This window comes from Sardina pilchardus, chromosome 7, assembly GCF_963854185.1.
Source record: "Sardina pilchardus chromosome 7, fSarPil1.1, whole genome shotgun sequence".
Taxonomy (NCBI): domain Eukaryota; kingdom Metazoa; phylum Chordata; class Actinopteri; order Clupeiformes; family Clupeidae; genus Sardina; species Sardina pilchardus.
In genome coordinates, this window is record NC_085000.1 from 30,168,548 (window position 1) to 30,181,944 (window position 13,397).

The window sequence follows — 13,397 nt, forward strand, 5'->3', positions numbered from 1 at the left end:
AACTGATTCTTGCTCACTGTCAGACTCCTATCAATCAGTCAGTATTGTCTTATTTTTTGAGATGATCACCTTGGTAACTGTTACGATGCACCCCCCTAGCCTCCCTCGGAGAAAGAAGACAGACAGTGAGATGGCCTAAAGTATGAATATCGATATCTTGTAAATTTTGCACAGCCACTTGTTAATATGTACATATTTTACTTAAAAAAAGGTTTTTAATTGCTATTATTTTATAGAGGATTGAAAGAGAATGGTCTCCTTCATTAAAAACGGAAAAAAAATGTGAGTGTGATTGTCAACTTCAATTTAAAAGAGTTTTCCTGAAAATCTACTTTTTCAGCCGGACTGAGATTGAATGATCTGAATGTTGTTAACTTGAACTAAAATGCCTTTCGAGTATGAGATTAGATGCCTAACAGAAGCTGTGCAATGTATGGTAATACTTGAAATGATATGGTCTATTTTCATCTTTTACTGAGGAAACAGATGGCAGCGGTTCATATCCCAAAACTGATAGACAGTGTGTAAACACCTACCTGATGTATGGACAATGACCACTAGAGTGCATTGTTGTACCTTGGAAAGTGCTTCATAATACTTGCACACAGTGTGCCCAAGGTCTGATTGGTGTCCCTCTTTGCCATCCTGTAAAGATATGTATGACCTTGGTATCTATCAGTTTAGTGAGTTTAGTGTGATTGAAATGGTCACTGCTTGTGTGACTTTCAGATGACATTTTAATACTTTTAGCGCTATTCTTTAATCTGATAACTCGTTGTAGTAGCAAAAGAGAACAGGCTTATTAGGGAAGGTGAATGAAGATAATATAAAGATCATGACAATACTACTAAAATTGTTTTCATTTGGCTTTGTTGAACAAAGAGAGATTGGTTCATAGCTACAAAGCTGTGATCTATAGACCTCTGAGGTACGCCTAAAAAAAGCTAACATATTTGCCCACGTAAGGAGATCCAGTATCTTGCAATATTCTATGGGAAAATATCATTGGGATTTTGAATTGTTATTATTACACTCATGCGGAGACAAAGAAATCGTTTGGCTCTACGCACTTATATCCTCTGCCTTCTAGTGGATACTGTGACTTTCTGTATGTTAAAAAAAGCTAACTTTGATTTTTGCTACCCCAGAGCTAACTTGCAATGCAACTTGCCACCTTCAATTAACACCTGGATCTCCTTATATGGTCAAAGATGGCAGCTTTGTAACCTTATTATAGGCAAACATCAGAGGTTGCTCTCTGCAACCTCACTGAATTATTCATGTGGGTGTCAGAAATCCACAAGGGGTTGCTAAAATCTGCAAAAAATGCTCAGTTTTATTCCCCAGCCTAATACATTTTTTTTCACAAAACTCCATTCTCTGAACCAAATGCCACATGTATACATTTCAGAAACAAGCTGTCAATTTACAACACATGCAATCTGTACTTTTCACTTAAAAAATTTGCAGATCTCATAGACTCTTTTTTGCAAAACTAAACACATTCTCATGAAATAAGAAACCTTTTGCATTGTGATGCATAATGGTAACCACAAGTGTAAAAATAAAATGGTACACAAAAACAGAGACCAGATATCATGGGTTAAAAACACAACCACTCATAATTGAGCACACTTGTTTCAAATGACAACATAAGCTCAGAGTGTAAACAGGTTGCTGAACAGTGCATGTTCATATCAACAATGGACAGAAACGATTAGTGAGTCATTCAGAGCACATTGTAGGTTGTAAACGGTAATGTACTTCTCATTGACAGTGCTGAAATACCTGTCTTTTACGGTATACAGGGTTTTTTGCTTTGTTTTGTTCTGGTTTTTTTTTTTTTAGATACATAATGTATTAACTGTAGGCCTATCGTAAACAATAACATTTTTTTCATGGAGCTATAGATGTTTTCCATTGTTTGATGTAGTGTCTAACGACTTTTCATTTTGACTGCGTGAGATGATCTGGAGACAGTGTTTGGTTTTGAGCACACAACTGTTTTGAGATGACTATTCTGTTGTCTTACTGTGATCTATAGATCTCAGAAGTATACCTACAAAAAAGCTCAAATCTTTGCTCATATGAGGTGATCCGGTTTGCAGAGGTTGGCAAAGGTTTTGGGTTTGTAGTTTAAGATTTGGTATTTGTGTTTATAGTTTTGAGAAAAGGGTGGCAGGTTTCAATTATGTGTTTTAGCAATTGTTAAAAACTGTATGTTGAAATGGGCTTGTAAATTAGCCTGTTTTTGACAGAAACTTGTAAACCTTCTAAACATCAGAGAACAAGGTCAAATACTTTGTTCATCCATTCTATGCCATCTTTAAGAGTGGTGTCATATTTCTGAGTGCTGTGTGGTTTGTCTGAGATGATCCCTTTGACATTGATCCCAGAACAAGGAATCACATCATTGACTGTTGCAATGGATTAATACTCCTATAGGCATAAGGTCAGTAACATTTCATTCTTTGTTCTTTTTTATTACTGATTTTATTTTTGATTGGAAGTGCTAATCAATCCTCCACTTGGCCAACATGTGACCAAATGCCCCTACTGCCTCCTCTGGACTTCACACAGATTGCCCGACAACCCTGAAGGAAAAACAAACACAAAAGGCCTTAATATATATCCTCATACACAATACCAAATCATCTCAAAGGAGCTTGCAGCTTAATGGACTGCAGAAATTCAGTACTTTACCACTGCGTCACCACATATGCTTACAAACGTATTAAGACAAACCTGGATGACAAACACGTGTATTTTCCAATCTGGTCAAGGCATGTTGCTCCATTTGGACAGGGATTGGATAAACACTCGTTAATGTCTAACTCACAGCGTGAGCCCGCGTAACCAACTGGGCACTGCTTCTCTGTATTTCAAACATGGCACTAGTTATTTTGCAATAGCTAAAGAATATCCAATATAGGGCTTGAATCATAAAACTACACAACAACATACAAACATAGATTCAAATAACAAAGACACAAATCTATACACATCTTTTTCTTGAGGTTCCAGCATGGCCTATTTTTTCTTCTAGATATCAACAAGCCTGCGTAACCAACTGGGCACTGACAGGAGAAGGACCCAACAGTGTTGATGCAGCGCCCTCCATGCTTACATGGGTTAGGGTCTGAAAATTCTAGTCAAGTACAAATGAAAGATTACAGATTTACATGTTCAAACACATACCTGCTTATAGGCTACACTGACTTTGCAAAATGTCTTCAGCTATGAGGTTAATACGCAGGGTATGTAAATATAATATGGTTTTGTTTATTTTAACTTGAATAAAACACTGTCCTGCTGCTAATACAGCTAATACACAGGAAATGGCTGTAGCCAGTGTTTTCTTACTGCACTCATCTATCTCCATGCTGCAGTGGGGACCCACATATCCTGCAGGACAGGTACAGATGGCTTTCCCGTTTATTGGATTTGTGTCACAATTGCGACCTTGTGGACAGGGATTGGTTATGCAGGCATCATCTAAATGACACAACAGACCTGTGAAGACAGAATACATAGCCTATCCGTAAATCACTCAACATTTAACAATGCTGTCAAATGATCAATTATCAAACAATTGTCAACAATGATCAAATAATTTCAATTATTTCTTGACCAGGAAGTAACGACATTATGGCTCCAGCCCAAATAAACAGCATGAAAATCCCTCCCCAGAGTCCCCACCATCATGTTTACTGTGCATCTAAAAGCAGCTTGATTTGTTTTGCACCTTACTAAACTCTTTTAAGATGGACAGATTTAGGGGAATCTGTGAATGTATCAAGAACATGCTGCTGCTATCAACAAATGTCTTTGCTCCAGTGCCAATGTCCACACACACACATACTGCACATGCATAAGTCCTCACCAGTAAGTCCTGGTGGACATTCACAGTAGAATGAAGCAACTCTGTCATGGCAAGATGATCCCACGGCACAAGCTGCAGTTGCGCAATCATCAATGTTCTCACTGCAGTCCTCTCCAGTCCAGCCATTTGCACATTCACAGTGACTCCCTGACTCTGTTCTTACACACTGTCCCCCATTTTTGCACCAAGCAAAGCAGTCCTTCTCTGTGCAGTTCTGACCTAGAAACGAAGAGGAGTTCTTTAGCCTTGTCCATGTGCAACATGATGAGGAGGGAAACCGAATCTACTCCACAATCAGACTTCAAACAGTGTCCCAGCTGTTCTTACTTTGTCCTCAGCTAATGAATGGTGAAAAGTGAAAAGTGTAAGTGAAAAAGACAACCACAAACATTAAGATATGTTGTAAAACAGTACATGCAATACATGTATGTTCAGGTTTACAATATACTGTATATATGTACTGTATATGACTACAGACAACATTCTCACACTGAGGACCAGCAGAGAGAGAGACAGAGAGAGAGAGAGAGAAAGAGAGAGAGAGAGAGAGAGAGAGAGAGAGAGAGAGAGAGAGAGAGAGAGAGAGAGAGAGAGAGAGAGAGCTTCCATTCACTGTAAACATCACTGAGTTGTAATTGACAGGTTATAGCTTCATCTAAATAGGCATTCAGGATCTTGGTAGAAATATTTCAAACATGGCACTAGTTATTTTGCAATCGCTAAATAATATCTAATATAGGGCTTGAATCATCAAACTACACAACAACAACATACAAACATAGATTCAAATAACAAAGACACAAATCTATACACATCTTTTTCTTGAGGTTCCAGCATGGCCTATTTTTTCTTCTAGATATCAACAATCTACATTTGACTACTTTCTAGCCATGAAATGATGTTTGACAGAACTACATCATGGCTTTCTACTCTAAGTTTCTAGTACTCTCTGACATGTCTAAATAAGGAGGAAAGACCAAATGACTGCTACATGTTAAGTTGGCTAAAGTAAAAATGAAAGTTGGGTTGAGGAATCTAACCCAGGCCAATGTAAGATGGTGACGTTAACACTGCTTCACCACATATGCTTACAAACGTATACAACATGTACAAACCTGGATGACAAACACATGTGTATTTTCCAATCTGGTCAAGGCATGTTGCTCCGTTTGGACAGGGATTGGATAAACACTCGTTAATGTCTAACTCACAGCGTGAGCGCGTGTAACCAACTGGGCACTGGCAGGAGAAGGACCCAACAGTGTTGATGCAGCGCCCTCCATGCTCACATGGGTTATGATGGTCTGAAAATTCAAATCAAGTGTAAATTGCATACTGTAATTTTCCAATTATTGCCCGTGGCTTTTTTACAGTAAGTTGCATAAAACACTGTACTGCTTATGCACAATGCGACTAATACACAGGAAATGGCTGTAGCCAGTGTCTCTTACTTACCGCACTCATCTACGTCTATGTTGCAGTGGGGACCCACATATCCTGCATGACAATTGCAAACGGCCTCCCCATTTATTGGGTTGGTGAGGCAATGGCTACTTTGTGGACATGGATTGGTTATGCAGGAATCAATTATATGACACAACAGACCTGTAAAGACATAACACAGAAACTAGCATAGCATTTAACATGTGTACATTTCCAGTAATTTAATAGCATGTTATTTCTAAGAATACCCTCTAGTTAAACAACAACCCCCTCTTTCTTGTTAAATACACTCTCCACCTAAAAACACTTTTAAAAATGAATTGACATCATTGATTGCCCCTATCATTTGTTCATGATTTGTTTGATTTTACTGTTGTCAAAGACATTTGTATTATGGTAAAACTCTTCAGATTGGCAGGCAGTTGTTTCTGAATTGACCGAGCAAACTGCATTGGCAATGTCCACATACTGTACATACTGCACATGCATACAATAAGTCCTCACCAGTGCGTCCTGGTGGACATTCACAGATGTACGAAGCAACTCTGTCATGGCAAGTTGATCCGTGTGCAGAAGCTGCAGTTACACAGTCATCAATGTTCTCACTGCAGTCCTTTCCAGTCCAGCCTGTATCCAATGTAAGGCTTGAATCATCAAACTACTGTACACAACAACATGCAAATATAGATACAAATAAATATAAACAATATACAAATAGAGAGAAAGAGAGTGAAGTAGGATATGACCATTCAAGATTCTATTTACACTAAATGAGCTGGATATGCATATGCAGCATTACCTGATTTGCAGACACAATGGTATCCTCCAGTCATATTATAGCAGGATGCATTGTTTTTGCAGGGGTTTGATTTACACCTATTCAACTCCAGTTCACAGTGGGATCCCATATAACCAGTGGGCACTTGCACATGTAGGAGCCCAAAGTGTTGATGCAGAGCCCATGCTTGCAAGGGCTGGAGCCTGAAACACAACTCACACTCCTAACTGACCTACACGCTGATAAAATGAACTCTGTATTTTGCAATGGTTCATTCAAATCGGTAATCACAAACCTTCCTACCGTGTCTATAAAAGTATTCACTCCCCCTCGGATATTTCCACTTTTGCTGCTTTTATAATCTTGATACATTTAAATGGCCCTTTTTTTTTACAATTATTTAGAAATATCCCCTCTTTGATTTCAAAGTGAAACCAGATTTCTATAAAGTAATGTTAATTAATAATAAAAACTAATTGAAAAAAAAAAAATAAAAAAAAATAATGCACAATAAGCGATTGCATAAATATTCACCCCCTTCAAGTCAGCATTGAGTAAACACACATTTGCCCACAATTAAAGCTTAGAGTCTGCGTGGGTAGGTCTCAATTAGGCTTGCACATTTGGATACTCCATTTGCAAAACTGATCAAGCTCTGCCAGGTTGGAAGGGGATTGGGTGTGAACAGCCCTTTTTAAGTCCAGGCACAGATTTTGAGGTCTAGGCTTTGACCCGGCCACTCCAGAACATTCACTGTGTTGTCTTTAAACTATTTCTGTATAGTTTTCGCTGTTGGTTTTGGCTTATTGTCTTGCTGGAGAGCAAGGGTATTTTCAGACCTAGTTCGGTTATTTAGTTTGCTGCAAGCAATACATTGGTATTGGTACAAATTTGGGTCCGGTTCGGTTCCTCACACACTTTCCAAACTGTTTCTATAGTCAGACCAAACTGCGTGGAAGTTGAGCAGACAGCGCCCTCAAGTGTTTCTTCTGGCTATTTCAAGCCAGACAGTTTTGCGATCTTGGCTCATTGTTTGCCTTGCATTTATGACTTTTGGCAAATTGTGGAGTTTTGAGTTGTGACTGCAGCTAGAAAATAATCTGATTTACTCAGCCGAACATACATGTGTGAAGCATTATTTGTATCTCCTGAGGCAGCATGTTATAGAAATAAACCAAAAACAGTGCGTCATGGTCATAGACCACATTGTGACTCTCACAGCGGGTTCTTGTTTCGTTGCGTCTCTCACCTGCTGAGCACTCATTGATGTCCTGGTCACATGCACTGCCTTGGTATCCTTGAGCACAAGCGCAGGAGCTCTTAGAATCTGCAGAGGCTTCAACACAGATTTGACCTTCTGGACACGTTTTAAGCCCACAGTCATCCGAGGGCATCTCTGGTGTGGGAAGACATTCACATAAGAATATGGAGCACGTCACCATTGGTTGAAGGAAGTAGTAATATCAGTAGTAAATCTTCTCAGCTTCCACATTACATGTATATCAGGATGTAGTATTTATACATATCATGACAGTAGTAACTGCTGTCAAGCTTTGCTTGTGGTCATACAGTATGCAGCTCATCTGACTGGTAGTCAGTTAGGTGTTGGGTGTATTGTTAATGCTGTTGAGTAGGATTATACATCTGCTTTTGCTTAATACATTGTCTGTCTACACAAACATGTATAGTCAGTCAACAGTAAAACATGTAACAGTGTTTTAATAGCATTATATTGTTACCTGTGCAACAGGTGGATTGGAGGTGTATGATGAGGGAAACAAGTAAGAATGTTTTTGATTTGAATGGCTTGGTCATGGTCATCACGTTCTCCATCTAAATATGGCAAATTAGACCGAACACAAAGAAATGACACATCACTAATGAGGAAATATATAGTGTGAATGGAGCAACCCTCTCATCTTCTGTGTCTGCAGACAGAGTGACACGCGTGAACACACAAGAGCGCACACACACGCATACACACACACACACACACACACACACACACACACACACACACACACACACACACACACACACACACACACACACACACACACACACACACACACACACACACACACACACACACTCAAAGCAGACCAGGAAGTAGATGTAGACTGGCACACACAGTAAAGCCCGGCCATTTTGCTCTCAAGGAGCATGGGCCCATTTTACTCCTGGAATTTAGAACCTTGAGGAGCAAATTCTTTATTTTGGGAAGGTGGCCTATTTGTGTTTAATTAGTTGAGATTTGCTTCACAATGTGAAAGTGTTGCTGTGGTGCTACTTGGCTGCAGAGGGAGATCTGTTCTCCCTAGACAGCTGGAGTCCTTCATTTAGCATGGTCAGATAGTCCACTGAGGATTAATTTATTGACCACAGGGCTCTTGGACTTTGATCGGCCAGTATGGTCGAGTTTACACTGCATGCACCCATGTCTGGGGACTGTTACTGTTGCGTTGTATTTTCAGTTTACCAAATGGATGAGGTAATCTACTTCAGCAGCAGTTGTGTATGGTTCTGTAGAGTTCTGTAAAGCTCTGCTCATTATTGCAATAGGCTCCATCCGCTGTGCATTGTATGGCAGTGATAGCTGAATTAGACAAAAACAGAGTAAACACATTTATCTACCGACATCATTTGAGTTGCAATGATCATTTTACGTAATGAGCTTGTAGATGATTACTTCAAACAAGCTTTACGTTGTTTTGCAGTGACAACATTGAGTAACGTTTGAATTATGTTGATAGTACAGTACAGTTGATCATTTTGAAAGACATGTTGCTTCTCCTTTAAAGAATGTAGATGTTTTGTGTCGGTAACACTTTACTTGGTTTCTTCAGGTATCTTCATAAGGGTGACATGACACTATCATGACACATGAATCCTAACCCTAACTTGTCATGACAAAAAACGAATGACACTTAATGACAGAAGCGTTATGTCATAAACATTTTTGACACAAGTGTCATGTCACTCTTATGCAGACACCTTCAAGCAAAGTCTAACCATTGTTTGTACAACTGAATATCGAAAAGGGAACCTGGCTCAGTGAAATGTACCGTCATTTCCCGACTATTAGCCGCGGCTTATACATTGATTTTGAAAAATGTCTTCAGCTATGAGGTTAATACAGGGGGGCAGTTAATGGTGTTAATATGGTTTTGTTTCTTTTAACTTGCATAAAACACTGTCCTGCGGCTTATACACAGTACAGCTTATATGCAAGAAATTACTGTACTGCTAATGGAAGGAAATATCTGCATCTTACCTTTTGCAGGAGAAAACTGCCAACCAGTAGCTGTCCTCTCTGCTAACTGATATTTTTGCCTCTCTTTGGAGAAGAAGAAAATAAGTCAAGGGCATTGAACTGATTAAAACAAACACATACAACTGTCAGGAAATGATGAGCCACTTTGTTTGATTTTCAGGGTTAAACAAATGTACAGATAAATAGATGACGTGGTTAAAGTTTACAGGAGGTCTTTGCTGGAGCATACAGATCAGAGGCATGCTTGTTAAACTGAAAACAAAGACAAAGAAAATGCATCTACTGTAAAAGTAATCTTTTTTGGATTTCATTGCATTGCAAGTAACAGTTAGTTCATCAAATCAAAATCATCAAGTCTAGGCCTATTTGGCTAAACAACCTACAGAGATATGTCAGACCAGACAGACAGAGATATACCATGTCATGATTGGCGCTTTACCGCAGTGTCATGGTTATAGTTTTAGATACATGATCCTTCAGATCATGCATACAATATCATCAGTAGATCTGATCTATTTCTTGAAAAGTACTGCGAATGAGTCAACTTAACATAAAGTCGACTCAATCTCTGACGTGCTACATTAAGGGCAGGATCAATTCTGTCACACAGAAGTCTTCATCTCTGACCAAAGATGATGGGGGTTATGTGTGTTGCTCAGGGCCACAATGGTGGCAGCACCTCATAGGAATGAACTCAGCACTCTGATGTTCCCCTTCAGAGGCCAGATCACTGACCACTAGACCACAACCACCACTAGACCACAACCTTAGGTTCTCTATCCAGTCTGACCAGCCCATTCAGTCGACAGGTTCAGATCACTTGCGGAGCTCTTTTTCAGCATTTTAGAGGACTGTGTGATAAAGAAGAAAGATATGTTCTGCAATGAAAAATGACTGTATACTAAACCACCTCATGTCTAACCCACGGACACACCATAAAACCAAATAGATATATAGATAGACATGAGTTTATGGCTAATAAATAACAGTATTCTTGCTTGGCATAGGGAGCACCACAGAGAACACCAGGATGGATGCCTCTCCCTAAGTCTTGCTGCAACCTCTGTCAGCCTCTCTCTTAATTGAACAAATTAGCCACAAACAGCTGTTACCTGTTAAAATGACCTGCTTTCATTTCATTGCCTTGGACAAGGGGTCTGATAGCATCTGCACACAGCAGCTGTCAGCCTCTCTGATTAGCTTACCGATTCCTGCTTTCAATATATTACGACAAACATAATTACCCGGACATCTCATTTTATGGATTCTACAAATCGCCGGGTGCAGCAACCATGCCAAGCGGCTATCAATTACAAGTGCAGTCTGCCTGAGAAAGAGTGGTGGGTCTGCCTCTTTTGTGAGCACATCTTCATAGTCATTTACATCAAAATACACACATTCTACAAAGAACTTTCAATTATTATTACAGTCACTATAACACCGCAATGCGTTTGGATCACATCTGGATATAAAAACGTCTGAATAAAAACGGAGAAATGTGCATGCACCATATCCTCGAGTGTGTAGCCTGTTTTGTGTCAGGTGTTGCAGCAGCAGATAGTCCTCTCCAGATGCCATCGTGCTGTTAGACAGAGGACATAATGCGCGATGAATGATCACGGCCATTACCTGCCCACTCAGTGGAATGAAGCGAGTCGTGCATACATTTAAACCGCTCTCCAAAAGGAGGGTCACTTGTAAGTGATGTGAGGAGCATGTGCTGATATCCAGCCATCATTTTCAAGAGATTCTGAGAGATGGAAATTGTCAGGGGGAAAAAAAAAATGCCGCTTGTTGTTACAGACCAACTTCACTATACTTTCTATAATGCTTTTAAAATCTTCAGGATGACCAACAGTTCTTCGTCCAACAACCTTATTTTACAAGTCATAAATGTCTTAACGAGTTACAACAACCCTTTACAAACGGAACATTTCACCCATATCTATTCCTTCATCCTTCATTTCTCACGCATGTGTCAGTCTGTGGCTGGAGCCCAGCATGAGAGCCTCATCACCATTAAATCTGCATGAGAGAGAGAGAGAAAAAAAATGAAATCAAAGGCCTCTGATAGATTGACGCAGGATGAGGTTAAAAAAGGTCTTCATAAGTCTTTCCAAATGAGCCCCTGTTGATCCCACACTGGTTTAACTCCAGCCCTGGGCTCATAGCTGATGACTTTTAATAGTGCGGCCTGCGTAGACATCTCTCCACTCTAGGCGATGAATGATGCTGCATTGTGTTTGAATCTGTGCTGGACAATTGAGATGGCTAGAACTAAAACTGGGACATTACCGTGTGTGCTCCATAGTAGCTTGGCTGTGATATGTTGACATGTGAGATGCACCCTCACATTACATTCCCCTTAAGATCAATAAGATCAACTTAACTTAATGTGGCTCACAGGTATGCTGTTTGTATGGCTATTTCTCATCTTGCTATCACAATAACTGAACAACACTGCACATGGAGAGGTTGTATTCATGGACAGGGTCGAGGCGAAAACATGTGCGTCGGGATTTATCAGTGTGCTTCCTTTCTTGGTGAATGTCTCTCGGCTTTGAAGCCAGTTTGGTGGAGTGGAAACTCCACTACCTGGTATTTTTTTACAATTCAGTTGAACTCAAAACACTTTATTTATCCCCGAGGGCCATTTTCACTGTCATGTAGAGTACAGTAGTTTAAACTAAAGACATGGCACACGGAGTGAGATTGTAATATTAATAGATAGTAGTTATATAAGTGTGCTTAAGCAATAGTACATACACCACTCTTCTTGCTGTTCTATCTTCTCAACTGTCTATTTGCTCACCTTTTCTAAATTCAAATTCCAATTCAAAGATGCTTTATTGGCACGACAGATGTTCATGTTGCCAAAGCAGTCATACAAATGCATATACTCTATCTGTCTCTCTCTCCCTCTCTATTTGTTCACCTTTTCTGTCTGTCTCTCTCGCTCTGTCTCCCTCTCTCTCGCCCCCCCCCCCCCCTATTTGCTCACCTGCTCTGCCTATCTGTCTCCTCTCTCTCTCACACACACACACACATACACACACACACACACACTGTTCTCCTGGAACATGCATGCTATATGTAGGCTATATTCTTTTGCTTTTACAGTGATGGCTGTTTTCTCAGTTTCTTAACTTTTTGTCACAGTCGTAAATGCTGATTGGTTCAATTGGATTCTAATATTCCTTCTCTTCATATAAATCTCTCCCTTTCATGACTTCATGCTGATAGGTATTCTGGCCTTAAAGGATCCCTTTGAAAGTTGGTTGCTGTCCTATTCTTATTAGATTAGACCCCCCCCCCCTCAAAAAAAGAAAAGAAAAGGAAGAAAAACTGATAGAATGAGAAAACAGAGGGCTAGAAAATGTAGGATTAGATTTTGTCCCAGGAGAGAGCCAGTGAAGTTTCTCTGAGGCTGACCTCCCGGCTGGCGAATGCAGTTATGTAGCCTTTACCTTCGCCTCCTCTGGAAACAGGCCTGGAAAACAATCATCTCAAATTAGCTCTGATGCTTCTCTTATCACACTGGATGTGACAGCTCTGTTGAGGATTGTTAGACGTTGTTCTCCGTTTTAAAAAACTATTCCCAAAGATTGTATCCAGGCCTCTCAGATTTCAAACATGCTGCCCGTCCATCTCTGGGGAAAAACATATATACATTTGAACATTTTCTAGAGTATGACTGACAGTCTGTCTGATAATATGGAATTGAAATACTGAAATGTCATTGAAATGTCATGTGCAGTGATTCAAGTGAATGTGTCCCTTCTGTGGACTTGAAAAACGTTTCCTTGACAGACAGGTCTTCATTAACAGTATATGTTTTGGTTATATTATCTATATTGTATGGGTGAAGGACAGACAGGTCTTCATTAACAGTATATGTTTTGGTTACATTATCTATATTGTATGGGTGACTCAGAGGACACATATTTGGATTTGGCTGAGAGTGGTCACCAAGACATGCATGATATTATGGACCCAGGCCTTGGCTGCATATTTCCCAT

The 13,397-nt window shown here is 39.8% G+C and overlaps 1 protein-coding gene across 1 annotated transcript; it reads right to left on the bottom strand.

The window, feature by feature from the left end:
- Positions 1-2,940: 2,940 nt before the first annotated feature.
- On the bottom strand, positions 2,941-9,405 carry LOC134088119 (neurogenic locus notch homolog protein 1-like). The gene is made up of 9 exons (XM_062542048.1): positions 9,379-9,405; positions 7,844-7,937; positions 7,354-7,500; positions 5,831-5,953; positions 5,339-5,488; positions 4,999-5,187; positions 3,884-4,102; positions 3,364-3,513; positions 2,941-2,948 (listed from the first exon to the last, which is right to left on the bottom strand). The coding sequence occupies exons 2-9, from the start codon at positions 7,935-7,937 to the stop codon at positions 2,941-2,943; spliced, it is 1,080 nt and encodes a 359-aa protein (XP_062398032.1). The 5' UTR covers positions 9,379-9,405.
- Positions 9,406-13,397: the final 3,992 nt, after the last annotated feature.